At 37.6% G+C, this 24,431-nt stretch overlaps 1 protein-coding gene and 1 long non-coding RNA gene across 5 annotated transcripts in view; both read right to left on the bottom strand.

Annotated features, from left to right (window-relative positions):
• The window catches only part of VTI1A (vesicle transport through interaction with t-SNAREs 1A), a 257,572-nt gene that overhangs the window by 232,699 nt on the left and 442 nt on the right, over window positions 1–24,431 (bottom strand). For all 4 annotated transcript variants that reach the window (XM_053948652.1, XM_053948651.1, XM_053948654.1 and 1 more), the window contains exons 2-3: window positions 17,915–17,973; window positions 13,624–13,734 (exon numbers count right to left, since the gene is read on the bottom strand). In XM_053948652.1, coding sequence (XP_053804627.1) covers window positions 13,624–13,734; window positions 17,915–17,973 — 170 coding nt within the window. The remainder of the gene's footprint in view (window positions 1–13,623; window positions 13,735–17,914; window positions 17,974–24,431) is intronic.
• Window positions 19,707–24,387, bottom strand: LOC128791228 (uncharacterized). Its single transcript, XR_008432008.1, has 2 exons — window positions 23,421–24,387; window positions 19,707–22,220 (listed from the first exon to the last, which is right to left on the bottom strand). It is a non-coding gene; the product is annotated as an uncharacterized LOC128791228 (long non-coding RNA).

Below are 24,431 nucleotides of genomic sequence, written 5' to 3' on the forward strand. Positions count from 1 at the left end.
AGGCCAAGGACATCGATCTGTTGTTACAAGAAGCTGCTCCAACATTTTCGAATAGTTTTACTGCCCTTGAGTCACACAAGCCCTGAATCATTCTTTGCAATATTATCTGTTCATTCCTTACTTGCCAGATTCAGAAGGTACTAGGCAAACATGAAAAATAAAAAGTATTATAGAAGAAAAAACACCCTCTCAGCTGCAGTCATTTAAGTAGGAACACCACAGAGAAAAGCTCTTAAGTGCAAATCTTTCTTATTGCAGTGTTACTTTCAGTGGCACATGAAACAGCAATGATAACAGGCTCAAAAAAAAACTTTGAAAATAAAGTTAAAAGATACATGTAACTTAAAACTAACATCTTTTCCTACACAGAAAGGTTAAATTGTGGGGTTGACATTTGCATTTGTTGCGTTGTCAACGTTTCCTGCCTATCAGCCTATGTACAAACAATATCTAAAGATGTCATCTACATATTTATACCAAAGGAGTTTATGAACAAGACCTGTCAGTATATTTTAACACCTTTCCAAAATGTCAGCTTTCATCAGGTGTAAACACAACATGTTTAATTTATTAGTTTGGTTTAATATAAAAAGTTGACAATCATATGTCACCATAACTATTGATAAGGTAAATAAGGACTACAGGAAAACGTCAGAAAGTTATTAAAATATTTCTCAGCTTCCTGAATCAAATTGGATTTATTGGCTTTTCTCTGTCAATAAGTGCATCACACATTTTTCTTCATATGGCTATTTTGAAATGATGTGTCCAACAATGAAGTTTACAGACAGACTAGATATCCTAGAGAATCTGAATTTCACTTTGACTTTTTGGGCCAGGGGAAAGGACTTTGTTAATATTAAAGAAAACCCCAACAACATGAACACAAACATACAGATTTGTTCACCTATATTTAAACATATGCCAAAGATTTATTTTTCTAAAATATACTAAGCCTCTTAAAAGGTAAAATATAAGGCAAAAGAAACTTTGAATACAACTCTGAAGCTGAGCAAAGCAATGGATTTGTTTCCACTTTCCACGGGAGGTGCTTGATTCAATTCCCTCAAGAAGATTGCTACCACCAAAGGTCCCCCTTCTTTGCTTGTAATGTCAGAACAACCTGCTCTCACTTCATTCTAGACACTTCCCCCAAAAATGTAACAAGAGGGCAGCATAGCCACACTTCAAGAATTTCATCCCCCCTATGACTATACAGCCAAACACCTCACCAGTGAGTCACTCCAGCAGCTTGCTCTATGGGGAAAAAAAAGCCTTTATCTGAATGCAAGGATAAACTCCATTGCACAGATTAGTTCAAACACTCCTGCTCAAGCCACACTCAGGCCAAGGAACAGCCAGAGGCACAGAAGTTTAAAGGCAGAGGGTGCAAGGAGATGTACAGCTCTCCTTGCTGGAAGAGGCTTTTCTTTCTTCAGCAAGTCTGGCTCTACACCTCAGAATTAGATACAGTGAAGAATTTACTATTATACAACCAAGATCATACTAAATTTGATACTATGGACATCATGAACCATGGCATGGCCCAGTCCAGCCCCTTAACTAGTCTGTAAAATGTACCTGGCAGGGATAACAATAGTGTTTTCTTAGAATTCACCAGACATACTAAATGTGCCCTCAAAGAGCAGATCTGAATTTCCTGTTGCTAATTTTTGTGGGATTTTAACGAGTCATGTCACTTCTGCATCAAAATCAAAAATGTAATGAGTACAGCATGGACCCAGATATGGAATATCAGAAATATAAGCCACTAATCCTTTGTTGCTATCAGAAATTTAGTGCTGAAGACCTTAAAAGCAGATGGGATAAAATGAAAAACCAGAGGCTTTGTTTTTCTGTTCAAATGACAAGTAGGTGAAAGAACTGACATGTTACACCGTAAGTGATTGAAAAGACAATTTGCAAAAATTAAAAATAGTCCAAATTTATTAATAAATACATCTAGTTATGCTTATTAGCCCATATCAGGCCCATCCCTGGGCGTGTTCAAGGTCAGACTGGATGGGCTGGGAGCAACCTGCTCTAGTGGAAGATGTCCCTGCCCACAGGGAAAGGGTGTTGGAAATCCATGATCTTGAAGGTCCCTTCCAATCTAAACCATTCTGTGATTCTATGATATTTCAGGCTACAGAAGCACCTGTCCTGGTTTCCTTTGTCTGATACAAGGTACAAGAAAGGGAATGGAAATTTCCACAGGGTCCAGATTTTTCACAAAGGACAGAAGGACCTCAAAAGGAAGTCTTGCTCCAAAAGAATACATTTATCTACACCAGGAGCATGTTGGAGTTCTTCCACTATTTTTTCTGTGGTGTACATGATTTCAGGTTTTATTGCAGAATAGATTTGGCCCAGTTCTTAGATCAAACATCTTCCCTTCAACATGGTTCAAAGCTGCCTGAAACACCAGTATGTTGTTCATACCCTCATGTCTATTCAGTGCATACCTGAAATGGAGTTTCCAGTTCATTTTCCGGAAAAAGCAATTCAGACTCACAAGCAGTAAGTGAGGAAAATTGGGGGATTTTGTCCAAGCAAACACCACCACTGTACAAGAAGCCGCAGATGGGAGAAAAATCCTTAGCTAAGACATTTTTTAAAACATACAAATGGCTTGGAAACTGGTTCTACATTACGAGAGAACTCAGTAGTTCTGACCTTAGCAACAGAGTACTTTTTAGGTACAAATTAAAAGTAAAAACTTTTAACATTTTCCCCAGAAAGAGAAACAAGAAAAGGGAAAATGAGGAGAGAAAGGAGCAAATTTTCCTTATGTTCATTCTAAAATACATGCATTTTAAACCAAGCTCTCTACAGGGCCCAAGTGCTGAGCCACCAATCTGCATTGCTGAATGCCAGACATGTAGCTCATGAATGGAAAAAAGGGATTTAATAACACGCTTGAAAGTCACTCCAAGTATGGGTCAGGAGAAAGATGCAGCCCAGGTGCCTTCAACTGAAAAAAAGATCTAACAGGAGGACAACATGACAGAAGGTAAGAAAAAGACAAAAGCAGCACTAAGGGCTTAAAAAGGCTGGGAAAGCAATTCAGGTTAGCAACCCTTAACTTAATCCTGACCTTTCTCTAACTTTTTATCTTGATTTAGTTGACTGAACTAACTTTGTGGGAAGCTTACACAACTGAACCAGAGAATCTGATTTCTCCTGAGGACTGGGCAGCAAGAGGAGGGAATCACGTGGACACTTGAGGGTCTTAATGACATTGAATTATGAAACTATACAGAACAGTCAATACAAATCAAATCTTTTCTTTTGACTAAAAAAATCCTAGCACTGTGGTTAAGACCCTGCCTTAGCATTATTCATTTTACTCACAACCACATTAATCACAGATAAATGCTTCTCATTTTTTAAGGATGCCAGAAATTTTAACAGAAACACATAACAAAAACCTGTAGTTTCAACGATAGCTACTAATGGAACAACCTATAATACTGACACTAACCTGTATTTCTTAAAGAAATAAAAATAATCACAAGAAACACATTACCAACCCAGTCCTTTGCATAGTTCTATTTAGTTAATACTCATTACAGTGCCAAAGAGTTGTAGTCATGAGTGAGAAATCCCCTTGTGCTAGGCACTCCACAAATGGGGATCCCTGTGACAAAATATGTGCAGTTACATGTCCCCCAAAATACCAAACCACCATAATGGGAAGTAACTTTTAAGATATTGAAATAAGAATTTGCTTTGATATTAGTGCAGTTATTCTTTCTTAAATAAAATAAATGAATGAAATAATAATAATGAAATAAACACTTTTTTTCCCTGCTGGGTGACACGACCTAGCAAAAGTTACAGCTCGATTTAATAACGGCTCAAACCTTTACTCAGGAATCAGTGAAAAGGAGGTGTTAAATTCATAATGCAGGGGCATTTTCTAACTAAGGCTCAAGCCAAGACCCACCAGACACAATACAAGCCTTTTCTTTGACTTGCCAGAATTCACATTTGAATCTTTAGTGAACAGGTACAAAGCCTGCAATTGCAATTCAGTGTTTTCCACACTGACCAGGAGGGTAAGTTGGCAAACACTACCCTTATTCATTCTAGTCTTAACTTCTCAGAAAATAAAAAAAAAAAACAAACTAAGGACATGTTGGAAAGTTGTGGGGGGTTCCAAAAGCATGCACAAATGCCACTCAATGGGAAACATGCAGAGCCCACACACACACTCCCCATTTTCCTTCTCTTTATATGCCAGGCACCAAATATTTAGTTAGCAAAACCCTTTTTTCATTACACCCATGTGAAATGGTTAAATGTTACTATAGAGGGAAAAAATATTCTGTTCTACTGCTGATCCCTGAAGCCACCTGCTATATTCCTTTTTACTATCTGTAATCTTTCTATTTCTACTCTAATTTTCATTGATCACCTCTTTTAGGAGTGAAACCTCTGTAGTATTCATTAAATATTGGAAAAGGCCTATTTTCCTCACACTGACACCCTAAAGGCAGTTTATAAAAAGCAAATGAAAAGTAAGGGAGGTGCTGCATTTGATCCACTTATTATAAATGTATACAAGCATTAAATTGTCAAATGTACAACTTTAGATCCTCTAGCCTTTGCAGGGATTTCCTCCCTAAATGAGCAAGAACAGCAAGTTTAAATAGACTTTGTGGCCAAGAACCACTTTTTGTTGAGGTCTGTACAGCAGCTTTAAGGGAAGCTGACTGTATTTGGGACAGACTAATAAATGATTGCAGAGTAAAAATAAAAAGCTACCAAACAGAAGAAGAGATATTCACACTTTTTCCAGGTTTCACATAGTAAAGAAGATTACTAGGAGGAGGTAGAATCACTAATACACTTCGAGCTCCATTTTTTCACTTTCTATTCCTTCCTCACTAAGTCTTAAGCCAGAAACAAGATGACAACTCCACTGCTATAAAAGTCCATCTTTTTTTACCTCTGATAGCCAGTTTTACAAAATCATGAAGTTCCTTCTGAGTTTATTACTAGTATGTTAAAAAAAACAGCTTAGAGCACAAAATGGAAAGGTTTTTTTCCTGAGACAAAAGAAGTGTGGTTTAGTTTTTAAATACATTTAAAAACATTTGCAGCTAGAAAATATTAAAGAAATGTAATATTTTTTAGTACAAATTAAAGTCTGCTTACAGAAGGGAACAGCACTCTCTTCAACACTGATGACATCTGCCTAAATATCTGCTTTGAATTTGAGGTAGAAGTGGAAACAAAAATTTACCACTTTGTAAGAAAAATCGGCATGAAAAAAGGTGGACTTACATGATTAAATGATTTTTCTTAAGACTCCCTGACACTATTGAATTAATCTAACACATTAGCTTTTCACAAAGGCTGTTCAATCAATTATAGTAGACTTCTTCAGAAAAGAGCAGAAATGCAATTTAATCATACTGTATTTCTATTGCACTGAATTTCAGTATTCCACTTTTGGAAACCCAAGATCATAAAAGCAAAACTATGCAAAACATGATACCTGGCAACTCTCATGTCTTGTAAAACACACAGAAGTTAACATTTAACATCACTAAAGCAGTGCTGTGGAAAGCATCAGAAAGAAAGAGCAAATACATCCATCACTGCTTCTTCATCTCTCTTATTAATAAATCTAGAATGTATTTACATTCACAAGAATTTGCAACTGGCACAGAAAAAAAAATGTACTATCCCAGTAACATTACCATAAATCCAGTTTCCTGCTATTTTGTGGCAAAGGTTTTCAGCAGAAACAAGGTAACTAAAATATTATTAGTACTAGCAGAATATAATGAATGCTAGTATTTGTAATATTTGCCAACCAGACATGCAATGTATTCAGTTATGGTAAGAGATTTTTTTTAAACACTCCAATATTTGCTTACAATGCCATCAGAATTTGAACAAGCATTTAATATGTAATGACCATATAAAATTTTCCCCTTGAATTCTGATTGAGAAAATATCAAGATAAAGAACAAACCTCTTGAAGTTGGGTAGAAACAGTTATTTTTAACAGCAGTGCTTATATTTCAAGTTTCTCTTCATGGAAACAACAAAACCAAGCTGGCAAAAAAAGCTATTAACCACTCGTTTGCCAACTAATTTTTGACATGGGACAGTTAATCAGTCACAAATAAAAAGTTCACCATTTACCAGATAGCAACTTCACTATAAAGGGAAGCTATTTTTGACCATGGCAATTAGTCTTCTCATGTTTCAAACACTACATTCTATTTTCACATTAATTTTTAAATCTATGTGGCTTTAACTTAAAATAAACTGTACATCAAAAGAATGGAAAATAAACAGCCAGGAACACAATTTGACGAATTGGATTTATTTAGTTTATTTAGCTAAACAGGGTCCATTGGATCTCTTTAATAGGCTGACAGTTGCACTGGGCTGGTTAATAAAACATTCAACACAGTATCTTCAGCCAATATAGAAATGCAAATCCCACCAGAAATATTTTATTCATGAAACAGTAATTTCAGTTACTACCAAAGCAAAAAAAAAAAAAAAAAAAAAAAAAAAAGGAAAAAAGGGGAGGAAGCGACACTTGCTTTGCAAACAAAGAGCGCCACCCAGCGGCACGGCGTGGGCAGCACACCGGGACATCGGGAAGGGCCGGAATTAATCCTGCCCGCGCCCAAAGGAACCTTCTCTCTGTTCTCTCTGTTTTTTATGATTTACCAGTAGCACACGTCTCTTCCTGTTCAGTACTGAAATGCAAACTAGCCTCGCTCTAGCTGGCAAAAAAAAAAAAAAAAAAAAATAGAAAAAAACATCATAAGACGTTAAGGAAGTCAAGAGTTCCAGCCTGAGAAGCAAACACGTTCAAATGGTGGGGGTTTTGCTCAGCTTGTCCGATTTCTTTTTTGGTTTTCTGTTTTGTTTTTTTTTTTTTTTTTTTTGGTAATCTTTATGTTTCTAGTTTGTGATAGAAACAAAATCAAACTTCTACTTAAATGAGTGCAGGTGAGTAATAAAATGAAGTGAGCATGAGGTACACTCTGTTTTGCTCATTCATGACCTCCTACACCCATGTTCAACTACAGGACCTTTATTACTGCTGCTATCAAAAGCAGGACAGCAACAACTGCTTCTTTTTGCACAACAGGTATGGGACGATCCCTTGGGTAGAATAAGAAATCACTGAGGGAGAGGGAAACAATAAAGCTTTCCTCCTCTGCCCCCTAGCATTCACCTTTTCTATATGAAGTCACTTTACTCATCAGCTGGTTAGGAGAAATTTTGAGTGAACATGGCTTATTCCACTCTCTTTTAGAAAGAACAGTAAACATACTTAATTCTATTTTCAGAAGTAGAAATTTTAACATAAGAACAAACTCCATGGTAAACAGAGAAAGTGCAGTTCTCTATTTGGGAAAGGGCTGAAATCTGAACATGTCTATGAACTATCAGCTAGTCTGCCACAGACCACCTCTCAGGTTAATTTAGTACAGAAACATTTTGTGTGTGAAGGGAGAAAGGAAAAAAGCATGAATGCTTACAGTGCCCCATGTGAGTCATACACCTTCCATTCACAGCCCCCAGCCACACACAAGAGTTACCAGACTCACCAAATCACTTCCTGAAAACACCTTTATTTGTAATCAGTCAGCCAAGTCTAAGCTACACAAACGGGTTTTTCTTAAAATCACATGCATCACCTCCATCACAACTTGCTGAAGGACCAGCAAAGAGACACCACAAAAGTCACCAGTCTTATCCCTACGTGTTAACAGATGGGACGGACACAGAATTTCCTGTGAGGGTCAAGGGGGAGTTGGATGAGAGAAGAATCTACTTAAGGCATTAGCTTTACTGACATTAAAAGTTTGCTGCTTGGTTGCCCTCACCCAGCATATTATCTCTTCACACACTTTGTTATGAGATGCAAAACACATTTATTGGTCAAACACAGATGATCCTTTGTAAGCAATACCTACAGAATTACACAGCCCAGGAGCTAAGGTGTTTCACTGGTCTGGCCTCTCAGGAATCCCAGCTAAGATGATCATAACCCTTTAGATTGATTACAAATTAAGCATGTTAACTCCCATCTTTCACACTTTCCTCCACAGAAAAGCATCTCATCACTAGTAAATTCTGTTATGAAATAAATTTACTTCCATCTGCATACTTCCACACAAAACAACAAAAAAAGAAATTTAAGACATAAATAACTTGGGGCAAATTTTCTACAGGGGTTCAAAGTTATACCACTTCCTAGTATTTCATTAGTTTAGGCCTTGAATGTTACCAAAAAAAAAAAAAAAAAACAACTTTTTTTCCTGTATCACTTTTTCCCCATTAAAAAAAATAGGATTATAAATCAAGTAATTTCAAAAGGTCAAATGCCTCCACCTTTTCCCACCACAAACCCACCAGGGTGGGGACACAAGTGAAAACAAGCTGAAGACAATGTGGAGTTAGCCTCTATAGAAAAGAGGCCAGCCTAATGCTCAGCCACAGTCAGGCAAACAAATATCATATCAGAAGTTATTAGAAAAGAACAGGAAAACAAACAGTACCTCTTTAAGGAGCAGTTTGAGTAGAATGTAGAGGATTACTTATCTCAAGAAAGTGACAGTATCTATAAAAATGCCAGTGAAGGAACTTTTGTTCACAATATGCTTTTTCAAAATTAGATTGTCAAAGTACATGGCCAGATAATTCAAATTCTTTCTTCTGAAACTTCGTTCAATCTTGTATGCACTAAAACAAATCCTCCATAACCCTATTCAGAACAGCTGTACTATTCACAGAGTGACAACTAATCTGATTTCAGAACTTTTAAATGTGTCAACAGATCAGGTTTCACTAAAGGCACCTGTACCTGCCCAGGCAAGGTTCTTGTGCACACATGATGTTTTGGCATGACAGATTCCCTGCTTTCAAGAGCACTGTTAGGATACAACAATTAAGATATACACACAGCAGTCCCATACATGGCTCACAATTTTGTAAGTACAGAATGTTATTGCACTACTTGCTTTATAAATCAAAATAATGCAGCAGCAACAGTCGAGTCTCTAAGTTTCAGCTCAAACTAGAGACCTAGGGAAGACTGGCCATAAAGATACAGCCAGCAACTTGTCATTTGACAAATGGTTTCATATGCTTACAGCCATATTTGTCTGGGTAGGTAACTGAACCTGAAATGGGGAAGTGGCATTTGCAAAAACAGCCAGAACATAACAGACACAGCTGTATGAGTTGTTCAGGTGAGCTTCTGGACTCAGGTGGTATTTGAGAGTCATACAAGAGAGCTAACTTTGTCCAAAAAAATTCCATTGATTATCTCCTTAAATGTTTTTAAAGCTTAACAGCAGCTGAAGTTTTAACAGTAATATTAAAAAGAACCTCCAGGAGGTATAAATTGTAAATACATACCTCACTAATGACTGAAGCTATTATTAAACACCAAGAATGTTTAAATGTTTACTCAAGTTTTGTACAATGTATCTATGCATCTGCAAATTTCCCCCACTCCCTTTTTTTTTCTTTTAAAGGTTATTCTGAAAGTCAGAACTACCAAAAATCAGTATCAATTCTGAGGGTTTAAAAGGAATGCGCACTGTCTCCTGAACTGATAACAAATGCCACCTGCAAGATTTACCTCTGTGCTGCCAACAGAATAGGAACAGCTCCTATGTAAGCTCCTTTATTTGATGGCTATTTCTCCTTTCTCAATATGCTCATTTTTAACACCAATTGTGATTGTGCAATATTCATTTTTGCAACACAAATATTACTGTATAATGTGGTCTTACAAGATTTTTATATTTCCTCATCTATTTGTATGCCTTATGTACTAGCAGTAAGCTTTTCAGGAAAATAAATGGCTGCCTTTGGTTTTTTCTATTTTATGGTGCCCTGACATTGAGCCAGTATATGGAACCCTGGGGATGGATACAAATGCTAGGAAATAACCATATATTTGCTAGGTTTATAGAGTCACATTTTCACATGGGCCAGGATAGATTTAGCTCACAGTAATGCTTATAAAATCTGGAAGCCTTTTACCACTATATATCCCCACTATTTAAAGACAACTGGCTACTTTTAGGCAGCAATTAACATAAAATGCTTTATTTCTATGAATAAACAACACTTATAGTCTGTATACTTAAAATATTTTTTTTGTTGTCAGAACTTACTCCAAGCAGGCACCATAGACATTCTACATCTGAAACAGCCAGAAAAAAATATTTACAAGCCTAAATCTGTCACAGCATATACCCCAGCACATGCTGCAGTCAAGAGGGCCATAATACACAGAATATCACCATACAATACCAGAAGACTTCAACCCATACAGAGTAACACCTTACCACTCCAGAAGGCTTCAGGTGCCCATACAGAGTAACACCATGTCACTTCAGCAGGCTGCAAGCATCTGCCCTTCCTGTTCTTTGGCCCAACCTTTTATACCCTCATGTTCATGCACTGGCCCTGTGTGCCCTCTGTCCCTTTGGTGGTTGCTCAGTGCCCCTGGGCACTCCATGGCTCACTGCTGTCAGTGCTGCTCACTGCTTCTCACAGCTGTGCCCACTGGGGATGGGGCTTGCAGCCCCACTCCCAATCACCACAAACTGTGTGCCCACATAACCCTCACAATGGTGCACCGGTGGATGCAGGAAAAAGACATCTGATAGGAAGATTGTTTTAAGCTTCAGGACTTTTTGGCAGGTGGTCCCAAGCCGTGGAGCAGCCTGGAAAGCACAGGGCTGTGATGTGCAACTCCACCTGGGACCACAAGATAGAGCCACCAGCACATTCAGCCCGGCCGAGCCCCGCAGTCCTTCCCTGACCTAACAGGGACCAACCCCCTACAGAAATGAAGGGCCTGGGATGTGCTATTGAAAGTGAGAGAATAAACCCAAGATTTACATCTGCAAGTGAAAAAAGACAGCATAAGGTGTATTGACAGTCTCGTGTTTCAGGGCGTTTATCACAAGCCCGAAAGTTGGCTTTTTGAGATGTGTGCAGCTTTTCTGCGGAGAAGCATCACTTCATGCTTGCCCTGTTCTGGTATTTCTCCCCAGGGAAGACTGCAGAGCACTGAGGTGAGCATCAGAAACCACTCCTGCCTAAAGCTGAGGTGCAGTGCTCACTTTGCTCATTTCCCCATCAGTATTCACAGTGCTATGCTTCCTGAGTACTTTTAAATACAAAATTGTGCTATTCTTTTTTCATTATCACTCAAAAGAGAGGGCTAAGACAGGGCAAGGTGTTTTTTTTCTGCTTGGATATTATTTACTGCAATTAGCATGTTACCAACTATGCATGTGCAATCCAGTGCATGGGGTAGATGCCTTTGCCTTCACACACCCTTGGACTGCAGAGCACTGACACCTAACTGCAGGTTTCAAACCAACAAGGATTAGCAATGAGAGGAAATAAACCTCCTATTTGCAATTCTTTTCCTATTTATATATATATATATATATATATATACACATAACAAAGAGATGAAAAGCCATGTTTGGAGTAACTCCTCTAAGTACAGCTCAACAGAACTTAAATCTAGAGCTTAAATCAGAACTTAAATCTGTATTTTTCAGAATATACTTCAACACAGTAAAGTGTATGGGAAAAAACCCTACATATTCACAAAGATGCCACAGCACCTAATAAATAATATTACAGTGATTGGCATTTTGTCATTATTATACACATTGCTCAAGTCGAAATAAACTCACCAGTTACGTATTAAATGTCAAAAATAAACTTTAATGTTGTTCATCCTGCCAGTAAAGAATGGACAAGTGAACAGCCCACAAACCTCATGTTTCCTTCTCCTAGCTTTAAACACATTGCTATGCTACTGTTTTCCATAACTGTTTGGGTAAGGGCAAATTTTCATACGGCATTCAAATAATCACAAGATCAATTCTCATGCTATCAATGAATATAAAATAAAACTACTAGTGCTGGTTCTGCATTCACTTTACATTTGAAATACAGAACTTAATGAAAAAGACTGTGCACTGAGGTATGTAGTTTTTACCATTAATTTTGTTCTATAGTTTCCAACAAGTTGCTATTTCCCTGGATAATAATCCCAAAAGAGTCTTAAATCTTTATGTACAAAATTAGAAAAATATTAGTACTTAGAACCTGGAACTATGTAAGGCATTTTGTTGTAATACCACTATTTGCTATAAAAGAGATTTTTTTCAAGCACAGTTGGTTTTTTCCAGCACTTTGCTCCATCCTTCACATCATTTTCTTTCCTTGATTTTCTGCTGAAGATCCTTGGGTTTGAGCTGTTGTTTCTATCCATTATTACGACCTCTTCCTTCCTCTTTCTCATGTTGTTTTTGCTTGTTCACTTCGAGCACAAACTTACGTTCTTGTGATCATGTAACTCCCAGTGCTATGATGCATTTCCTTGCACTCATTTCTCCTCTTCCATACAGTGTTCAGTTCTGAACTCTCTCATTCTCACTTGCCTGGGAATATGAAAGTAGGAATTCCACCATCTACCTACATATAGAAATAGGCCAGGAACAAATATATGCTGACAGCAAATTCTCACATATCTGAGAAGATAAACAGCATTCACAATTGCTCCAGAAATTGCTCTCTCTGGGAAGTCACTGTTTGGCCACACACAATTCCTACAGGGGAACAGATGAGATTGCCTCAAAATTTTGATGCAAGTCTTTTTATTCTAATGTTCTTCAAACTTTACAAACTGCAACCATCTTCTCATACATTTTTGTGCAACTGCTCAACTTGGCAGAAGCACAGAGGAGTGACAGTCAGCTGGATTTCTTGGCTGCAGGTATAAACACTGACTTCTCTCCCCTGAAGGATTAAACTGCTGCCAGCAACCTGAGGAAATTCACAGTTCTCCAGTGAATGGAAAATACTGCCACTAGTTATTTCTTTCTCCCTACCCTGGAGGAACTGAGCTGCTGCCAATTAACATAGCATTTTCCTACACTTTGCAATCCCTTTGAACTTCTTCATGATTTTACAGGAAACAGTTTTGTCTCTATGTAAATCTATTCAGTGCAAATCCCAGTCACAAAAAAAGGACTGATAACTGTAGCAGAAGCCCCTAGACAAGGGAATCTTATTAGTCTGCAACCATTACTCAAAAAATGTAGTATTTATAACCAATTTGTACAAAAGCCAAGAAGAATCTAAGTGCAATGGAAAAGAAAACACAGTGACTAACAAATGAAGTGCACATGAGATAAACTACATTCAAAAATTCCACGGATTGGAGATTATACTGCTTTCATGTTACTGCCCACATTACTACAAGATGTCATTCCTTGAGAAATAGGATTAAAAGCTGACTATTTTGCATACAACATGAACACTCACAGTATCTAATGACAGAGAAACAACAGAGTTCCAGGGTAAAGGGATAAGAGCCTAGCAACTGGAATACTGGTATGAAACTGCTGCTAAAAGAAAAGCTTCTCTTCCCCAGTTTGGTTTTCATCTGTCCACATAGGTAGCAAGACACATGCAGACCTCATCTCTCACACTAGTCAAAAATGCCCTCTCATTTGCCTGAATAACTGCATTGTTTTATTTTTAAAATTCTTAGAGATGCCTTCTTTATGTAATAAGTTAAAAACTCACGAAATCAGCTTCAAGTTTTCCCATTTCTTGTTTGTAGCTTCTCATTCGACTGCTGTACATCCCTCGGCTTTGAGGTGGGATCTCTCGAACTTCAAGTTCCATCTGCTCAAGCTGACACATGAAAACAAAGAGGAGGTATATAAATCAAAAGGTTAATTAAAGCAAGAACAAATTTACCTAAGTTCAAGAAATATACCTAAGTTCAAGAAATATTCCTTCTTTATAAGGAAGAATAATGCTTATTCTGCAATATAATATAAATTTATCAAAATTTTTAAACAGGCTTAAGTTAAGAAACAAGTGACAACATTAGTATTATTAACACTCAGAAGGAATGATTCAAGCCAAACAGTGATGAATAAATCCTATTACAAAAAAAAAAAGTTAAACTAAGGATAATTCCTGCAAATAAGCATAGTTCAAAAGAAAGACTACCTTCACCTAGCTGTGCAGTTTTGGAAACCATTGACTGAAAAAGGTATTTTACTTATTTATTTATATATAAATATATATGTGTAAAGTTTTATTTACCACCACTCTGTGTGTTTAATAAAGTAATTCTTATGTTTAATAAACTAATTCTTTTTTTCCTTAAACATTGCTATCTCAGCAGAACTACATAACCTGAATTGGCTACCTAAATCTACATTCCAAATCTATATGTAAGTATATTAAATAGCTGAATTTCAGGGTTCAATAACAATGCTATTCAAGAACTTGTATACAGTCAAATGGATTTAAAAATTAGAGACACATTCTATCCTTCAAAAGCTTTTTTTGTTTCTTCTTGCCATGCAGAATTCTAAGGGGCCCAAAATACAAGAATATGGCACGGGGTACAGCAAATCAAAAGTCATAAATGACGGCTGCTAATTACCTGCCCACTGGGTCTTGAAGCCTGCTCTATATGGTGCTGTCTGTTCAGGAATTCTATTTTGAACAGCAGAAGAATCCCACACCTGCCTTTTAAAATCTTTCCAATTTATTTAAAAAAGATAAAAGAATACCTCTCCTTGGTTGCTGTAGGCACCTGAAACAATATTTACTCACCTCCTACTGATCTTGGTTGAACAATATGGCATAGGAGCAGAAATGCTTTTCAATTAGGGTCCCAGGCTACTGGTTGCAAAACTTCACAAGGGACTGCTAGAATTTATTCCTATGTAATCACTTGCTTACACTTTGAAATTTCATCCTCATATCATAAGAAAAGCATCTGAATTTAATCAATGGAATTGCCAGATACTCAAAAGTCATTTTGCCTGATGTAGTCTGATTATACGATACTATATTCAATAATAAACTATAAAGCAGACTTTAATTAAATAGTCACTAATGAATTGAAACACACAAAGCAATTTCTAATTCTACCCAGTTCTTTAGCTCAGGCTTAACTTTCCAAAGAGGCATTATAATTAAACCAATAGCTGGAATTAATAGCTTATTTGTTATCAATTTCATCTTAATATATTTGATCTCAAATGTTCTATAAACATTTCCCTCATATATATGTGCAAGGTTGGGAAATTTTAATGAAGTCTCAATTCTTGTCTGTTATATAAAAACAAAAACACATATCAGTAAATCCAGAATTTGCACCAACAATCAGTCTGTGATCCATGAAATCTAAAATGTTCATTCTAAAGAGTCAATATTAGAGAGTGTAAAGTCCAAGGAACAACAATGAAGCATATTCAGGTTGACCAATATTTACCAATGTTTTTTCATCATGAGATTAATTGGGTGCATTTTGTGGCTGGGCTGAGAAATTTCCATGAGAATCCATGCAGAACATAGTGGTCCAAGCAAGGGTGAACCTAAATGCAACCTAATTTCATGTATCTCCATTTTCAGAACTCATATTATTGGTCATGAAATCATATTTTTCATAAACAAGCAAAAGCAGAGCAGCCCTTCATATTTCCATTTAAAAATACAACAAAGTAGTGTGGCTGATGATGTCCACTCCAAAATAAGTCTCCCCCTCCCACAGAAACTTCTCTATGAATCAGCTGCTAGCATTTTAAGAAACTTGAAAGCTTCACTATTTTATTCTGATTCTAAAGCCCTGGAACTAAAATAGAGATCTAAACTAAAAAACACAAGACAAGAATAACCCAGAATTTACAACACAACAATTCTGTGATGCGTTCTTCATCAAAGATAAAGGCAAATAACAGAGAGAGAGTTTTATCTTTTGAAAAGTAGAACTCAAAAATTCACAATTCTTCTGGCACATGCTAGATTTTATACTCAAAGAATTTCCCCAGGGTTAGCTCAACAGTCACCTTTCTTAAAAACCTGGTGAAAAAAACAATTAGATACTGCACATTGGATGTAGAACAAGAGGATTTTTCTCAGAGATTTCTTACTCCACAGCTCTGACTTGAAAATGCAGCCTGGGAGTCTGAAAGTTTTCATGTCAGTTCTGCACATACATCAAATCAATTACACCAGTGATCTCACCCAAACAAAGCAGACAGTGTTTTAAAACCATCACTCATTAGTGAACACAAATAAATTATCTCTACAATAATATTTATAATACATGAGAGTGTTATTTCCTAGCCAAGTAGGAAATAAAAAAATCAGCTAATCCCAGCTTTGACAACACAAGACAATGAAGCAAACCAATGTATGAAAACTATCAGCAGCAAGGAATTAGGTTTAGTTTGATTTTCTACTGTAGCCTCTAGTTTAAAATAGGATCCTCTTAATCAGTTCTGTTATTAGCAGGTTTGTTCAAATTGATTTCTAAACCCAAGCCTTGACATTAATCACAAATATGTTGGGTAATTGCTTAAAGCCAATAATTGAATCTAAAGATCTAAAACAAAAGTGTGAAAGAAAAGCCAGTACATTAAATGAAGATCATCATTAGCATAAAAATATGAATACTGTATTTATTTTTTAATCTTGTAATAAATACAAATGTAGATCTTTTCCTGACATAAGGAGAGAAGTAAGAAGCCATTAACTCAATTTCTGCTGCTTCCAATCTACTTGGAGTAGAAAACCAAATCTGAATGACCACCCACACTGGAGCTTCTCTGTACTGCTCTGTCTTTTGCCATGTCAACTTGCAGTGAAAATGAGCTGAAAAACATTTCTAGATTTCTACTTTTTGCAGCTGTTTGAATATAAAAGTGCCCAAAATGCCTTAATGTATCTTCAGAACATTCTCATGAGATGAGACAGTAATTTTACCATGTTTCTCAATGGGAATACCAAACCAGAGAGGTTAGGTGCCTTGTCATCCTCACAAGGCAAAACTGCAGGAAGTCATCCCAAGGTCCAGCTTTACTGGATGCTATTCCAATGCTCTGGTCTACAAGGCTAATTCTATTTTTAAACCAAAAGCACCATCTATGCCTACAAACAGCCAAGAGACTTTTTTATTCCTATGCCACTTCAAAAAATTAATTTTATTGTTTAGTTAGTAGCCAAATAATTGACTCCAGTTTTTTCCATTACAAGAAATTCTGGAGTAGAAAAGCTAATTTCTTTCCCTATCCTAACATCCAGATTACATTTCTGACATTAGATACACCAAACCCATTTGCAAGCAATAAACAAAAGCAACTTCAGGTAAGGAACTACTGGCCATGTGGGAAAAAGACAATCTCAGCTGCCACCAACACCTCTGCTCAGTTACTCCACATCTACAAAACTTTACTCTTATACTCCTCCCAGATGGAATACATGACAGGCTGTAATGGGAGCAAAATAAATAAAAGAAGAGTCACAATTGCTTAACACATGTTGCTTGTCACATCCTGGGTTTTTTTTTTTTTTGTCACTCTGAACCACAAACTAATGCTTGGTTAACAGCTACCAACTCTTCTTGGATCAGTGACCCACACTGCCATGGCCCCCTTGTCCTCACCTTTATGTCTCACTTGCTAAAATGGAAAAAAAGATCTACTGCTCTACAAGACATTCTGATAGATGAAATTAAGTAGGTGCTTGGGTATTACAAGCCAAAAACAAAGTCATAGTGTGTAAATATTTAATTCCTTTCCTAAAGACCTAATCCACAACTCTACGTCTGTAATTATTTATTGACTCATAGCAATAGTGCAAACCTTGCATCACTTAACACAGGATTAAAAAAAGATACACTCTTCTTGTATTTCATATCCTCAAATAAGAACTATTTCAAGACTATTATTTCATTTTGCAATATATCATTGTTAAGTATTTTTAGGGCATGGGTGTTAAATGTTACTATCAATGATCCTATTATTTTTGTTAGGAACTTGCAGCTAACATATGAAAAGCCAGAACATACCAGTTCCCTTGCTTCTTCGAGCTGTTTCTCAACATTTGCAACCATCTGCTTCTTCTCATCTGAAACAGAATTGTGAAAATACCAATATAATTGTGTTCTTACCATGAAAGAAAAATACACCATTTCAAAAGATTGTTTGTATCAGCTAAAACACACTCGACATTTATTCCGTGACATCCTCACACATGGTGATACACACATAAGTAATTAAAATACTGGAGAATCCTTGAAGTTCTTCTGCCCTGTTATGTAGCATTTGCTAGTTAGGAAAGTACAGCTGCTTCAGCTGAAGGACTTATGCCTCAGCAGGCACTTGCTGGTATGTACAAATGCATGAGAAGGCACATAAATACACTAAATGGAAAAAATAATTTAAAAACAAAGGCTTAACAGATTCATTTGGAAAATATGAGATGCACAAAATCAAGCATCCCAATTAAAATTAATTCAGGGTCTGAAGAAAAAGGATGTTTCTATTCCCCTACTCCTATGCTGGGTCTCGAATTGTTTCTATCTGCTTCAACAGATATAAAATGAAATGCCACAGGAACTACAAGAAAACCACTGCCTTCTACTAACAGTAAAAATGGAAATTAGCAATAAAATATAATTTTTTTAAAAAAATTCAAATAAGTTTTAAGTTCTACATAGCAATCACCATCTGCCACATTCCCCAGCAAGGGTATATCCCAGCTAGAGACTGACTTTTGTCCTGCCTCCAACCATCCAGTTCACAGGCAGAGAATCCAGTGTGAACTGAGATTGTGTCACATCATCACAAACATCCCAAGTGCTTCACAATTTGGTTTGTTGAAATGCATGAAAGGGGGCTGAGAAATTTTCAGACACTGGATAATAAAATATTCCCACACTGCTTTATTTACCTTGAATACTGTGGGTATTCAAGGGTTTCCATCCTACCATCACATCTTCCAGCCTTCAGACTCTAAATCCACCCATTGTGTTAACGAAGTTAACAACAGAACTCTGAACACACAAATGTTTGTTTGAAACCAGGAGTGTCACGAGACATCTGTACTGGTGGTTTGCTTGATGATGCAGATAAAAAGTAAATGTCACCAAAGTGCCTCCAGTCACAGCTCCCCAGAGGTCATGATGGATAAGTCTACATTGGCACAAGACTTAATCGTGTATCTCTAAACTTCAGAGCTTTGTTTTTAAGTCTAAATCCCCTTGCCCCTCTTCCACATGATTTCTTTGTATCCTGGAACTGATACATTAAAGACCTCCTTCGATCCTCTGCATTCCACAAGCCACTGAATTTCATGAGAGGACCACTTTAATAAAGGAACATAAATCAGCTTCTCACAGGCTGAAATGCCTATCCATCCATCTTCTCATTCACCTCAAATACTCTACTGTCTCATTCAAGGACACGGGAACATCACAATCTGTCCTTTCTCAGTTACATATACTGGAGTTCTGCCTGCACAGAGGATCAGGCTTGGGACCATCTTTCCTGCAAATCTGGAATTCACACTGCTACATCTGGTGGATCCTACCACAGCAGAAGATGCAGGAAATATTTTCTGTGTAGCACTTTTAGTTTTCTGCAGGCAATATCTTTCTTCAATTCCCCACCAGGTTTTCATGATAGCACCCAGGCCAGAAAATGCACCACTTTATCTTCCTAACATAAAAAAAACCCAAAGAAATCTGCCCCTTCCCCCACCAATACATTTCTATTCTCATATCCCAAACACCTCTGTTCTTTCCCTCATTTGGAAGTCAGCAAGATGACGATGGACGAAAATAAAAACAATGGAAAGTATGAAATACACAACACATTTTATTGAAGCTGAAATAAAATTTTAAAACATAACAGCAGAAAATAAATGTACTATAGCATTTTCAGTACTTCCCTGAGTTGTACTGGATCACAATTTTCATACACATTTAGTAACATGAAATTTAGGGATATAAAGTTGGGGGTTTTTGGAAGGTATTTCATACTGAGCAAATTGTGTTTGTACTTGTGATTACAAGAACTACTCAGCACTCCACTGGCCAGTAAAATCTTACTGACCCACAGAGAAATTTAGCTACAGACCTTTTGTAGGGACAACTCATTAGTACAGAAGAAGGTCTAGCTAAAACTGCTCCCATAAAATTAGGAGAGAGTATTCAAATGGTCTCCAGTGGTTTAGTAATTAAATTTTAACTCAACTCCAGATTTTAACACTGGCCTAGGTACATAATCACTCAGATGGTGCCCAGGACAACTGCATTTGTTTTTCCTTCAAATATATGTGAGCAGGCACATCCCAGCACTGCAGCTCTGGAGCAGGATCTTCACAGACTTCCAGGAGAGCAGTTAAACATGTTGCAACTGCTGATCCTCTAGGGCACAAAATACCATGTAACCATGGTTTCCAAAGCATTTCTTTTCAGTTTTACTTTTACTTCAGTGGTTAAACAAAGGAAACAACTTATTTCATAGCCAGAATCCCCATAGGAAGGGGGCACAATACTCACAAGATGACTTGTTCAGAGACTGAAAGTGACATCCAAGGGAGTTCCTCTGGGTAAGAGAAATTTGCCACTAATCAAGTAGATCAGGACAAACAAGTTACAGTCCAATTAAAGATGCTCATATTACTAACTGTATTAGGCCACTGTGACTTAGCAGTTTTCAACCTGCCTACTCAATCATTTCCTTAAATACACTTTCACAGGAAATTAAGAAAAAGGTGTTTTATAACTTTTTGTTTTGATTGAGAACTCAAATATCCTTTAGAGAAAATAAAAAACAATGCTCCATCAAATATATCTAAATGTAATTTTTTTCCTTACATTGCTAGACAGAATGTCTCAAACAAAATATTCCACACAATTTGTATAATTTAAGTGGTGAAATTGACAAACTATGGATAGTGACTGGAAACAAAAGGGGATTTTCCTCTGTGTAGGATTGCAAAGAAATCTGTTCTCTGTTTGTACACAAAGTTGTATCACTTTCTTAAAAGAAACAAGCTTTCACTACATTTTCCCCAGTTCTTTCAGCTTTGCCCTGACATTAGACATTTTCTTTGTCTCCCAAAATACAGCAGTTACAGAAAGGCAGGAATCTGTCTACAAGGTTGGAAAGATAACACAGCACTGATTTGATCTCAAAGTCAACAAAGAGATTAAAAAACCTGGATCAAGACTGAGTAGTCCCACTGCTCGTGGATTGCTTCTTTTCATTAGTACATGCTGAGGAAGAGACTGAGTAACAAAGGGCTTCAGCTGACAGACCACTTGCAGATGTTGCTGTGCTCGCTCAGGTGGTTACATGTTCACCACTGCCAGAAGTTACTGTCCAACAGCAGAGACAAATGGAACAATACACACATTTCTCTCTTTGGGTTATAAATCTGGGTACATGAGGCATAGCACACTGAGCCAGACCTGAAACTGAGACAGTAAACTTCAGTGCAGGAGTACAACAGAAAGTTAAAGGTAGGGCTTTCTTCAGCTAAACCTGTTAGCAACTGAAATGCAGCACTTTGCCCAACAGAAAATGCAGGTACCAAGTATCAGAAGAATGAGGCTATTGTGCTGGGAATAGACTAAGTATCACCATTTGTGCTGATAAAACTCTCTTTCATATCAAGCAATCAAAATTTATATGAATTTTTGGTCAAATCATAAGACAGATGTTTCTCTGAAACACCAAGGAGCATTAATAAAACACATCAGTCAATGATCTTCATTCTTCAAAGACCTTCAGCAGCATCACAGAAAATCTATTTAAAAGGCATTTCTCTATTTATAACTTTCTTTAATCCCCCAGGTGATGTCTGCCTCAACAACTGAAGACATTTCTTCCCAAGATCTTCTATTGTCCCTGCTGCTTATTGTTTCTGTGATATCAGAGAACCTTTGTTACATTTCTTGCTGAACTACTTATGCATTTGTGACAACAGGATTGTCTGCTGAGCCATCATCCTCCTAGAACACAGGACAGCATCATGTCCTGACAACATGGAATGCAGGAATGTTGCAAAACCAATTAAGCAGCATTTCTCCATTACAGCAGGTCCATCTTGGGCAGCAGAGGGAAATAACCAGTCACTAGACTTCAGGAGATCTCTCTTTATTATGCAGAGTGGCACAAGTCCTTACACCTTTCATCCTGCTTCTTCCAGCGGGGAGGAAGAAGGCCACCAGCAGTGTCTCTCAAATCACTGCTGCTGAAAACTGTTCCCCTGTTCCCCTCCCACCTCATAATCCTCTTTTTGAGGCTCTCCCAGTCACCGCCACAAGAACTAACTGGAACTTCTGGTGATGAAGAAGCCAATTCCTATTAAGAAACAAGGGAAAAATGTGTATTTAAAATATTTCTGATAAAGTGTTCAGCATAATCAGAGATTTCTTTTTCCAAGTGGTCAAATGCCTCTGTTAGATAGGACTGCAGTTTGTTTTGAAGTCATGGAATATTTTCTTTTCCTGATGAAAGACAGAATAGCCCTGAAAACAGAAGCAACACCTAAGCCATAAATGTACAGCGCAAGAAGCAGCTATAATGCATGTCAGTTCAAACCATGTATAATTAACCACAAATATAACATGTGGGGAAAAAATTAACTTTGTCTTATCTTGACTCCATTTAGCCCACTACCACATTCCTGGTCCTGCAGGGAACATGCTGTCTCCTCCAAGAGGATGGCAAATTCTAATTAAAAAGTAACCTTCTAATGGTCTCATAAAAGAGTGATGATTTCAAAGCCTGCTGCTTCTAGGCTATGTCATTGTTGAAGCCAATACTCTTTAAACATCTTTTATTTAAGCTCCAAAATGTCCCTAAGTGAATAAGGGAGACTGATTCAAGGAGAGGATTATGGAAATCCACTACTATTATGCAGAATATTCTTCCTACGATTGAACAGACTCTGATGACTTCCAAAATCTATACAATAAGGAACTCAAATCTCTATTATTTACAATTAGGGAATTAAATCTCTCTTTTCCTATAAATCAGTCTAGCACTATTGATTTTCAGAGGATGAGCCAGTAGTGTATTTATGATGTCTCCCTGTTTCTACCAGAGGTCCTTAAATCTCCTGTTCAAAAGTTAAGAAGCCTTTGTGAAGGCTTCCTGCATCCTCCCTGCATCCTCTCAGTAAATGGTTCCAGTGCCCATTTAAGTTAAATATAATTTCTGAGCAGATTAAATTACACACCAGTTCTAAAATTCACTTGCAGGAACTCTGATTCTCTCTCATCTTCTTTTTGTAAGTTTCCATTCAAAAACAGACAAATTTTTCCACCTCAGCTGCAGGTTCTGACTGAATTATCTGTCTGTGTCTTTGCTGTTAAGATCAAGAGCAAAGCATCTTTGTTAAGCCAAGGAAAAGTCATAGCTCCCTTTAACCATGGAACTCAACCCTATTTTTTCAGAAGACTAACTTGCTAAGATTAGAATTGGACATAACCTTCCAAAATCAAAAAAGATATTTTATTCAAAATCCCCTGAGAGCACACATTTTAGTTGACCACCTACCTCAAATCCTGTTTAGAGTCACTACTTCATCACTTCATGATGCATTTCCCACTCTAAAAGTAGGATGTTATTCTTTGGTCCTGGATGCATGATACCTTTTCCTTTAGTCACATGGAAAAGTACACCATTAGTATGTGTTTACTTCCTTATACAGCATCCACTACTATGGTTAAGGGTCCCAAACTTTTGGGTAATATGCGTAAGAAGCAGAGGCTGAAGTATTAAATGAGCTGGAAACAGAAGAGGCATTAAGCTGAGCTACAAGAGGAAGAGATGGGAAAACCACAAGTGTCAGCTTCCCTCCATCTCACACTCAGAGCCCTGTACTGGGGCACTGATTCCTGTGTGCTGGAAGATTCAGCTGGGCTGATTAACGAGATCAAAATTTTCGTCTTTCTACTCTTACAGACAGTATTGACTCTACTGCAGGGATACATCATGAATTAGACCATGAACACTGCAGGTTACTGACAAACATATTAAAGTAAATGAGCACGGATTCCTTTGAATCTGCTCCTGCATGTGAGTCACCACAGTCAATTATCCAAATCAAACGAGGAGTAGGCAGCAAAAATACCGATTCAGATTAAGTCATGCACAAAATCTCTCTGTGCCACCGGAAAAAGACTTGATTTCCATTAGCGATGTCGTGGCACGATCACAATAAAGAGGTTCCAGCAGCAATGCTGGTACAGGGAACATCCCCCACCAGCTCTGCTCAGCCCTTCAGGTGCACTGGCGCAACTTCGCGTGCCCTGAGCCGGGCAGAAGGCAAGAGCTGATCCTTACAGGTGACCAGCAAACAAATATTGTCAGAGTATTAACACATCTCAAGAGACACCTCGCCGCTGGGACAGACCCGGGGCAGGGAGGTGACTGTGCTGCGTAAGGAGCGAGGAGACACATTCGCTGAGAGCTCACTAAAAGCACGCCGGCACCTCCCGCCACCGCCCTGCGCGCCCATCGCGGGGAGCTGCAGGGCTCTCACAGACGAGCCGGCCGGGCCTGTGG

This window comes from Vidua chalybeata, chromosome 8, assembly GCF_026979565.1.
Source record: "Vidua chalybeata isolate OUT-0048 chromosome 8, bVidCha1 merged haplotype, whole genome shotgun sequence".
Classification (NCBI taxonomy): domain Eukaryota; kingdom Metazoa; phylum Chordata; class Aves; order Passeriformes; family Viduidae; genus Vidua; species Vidua chalybeata.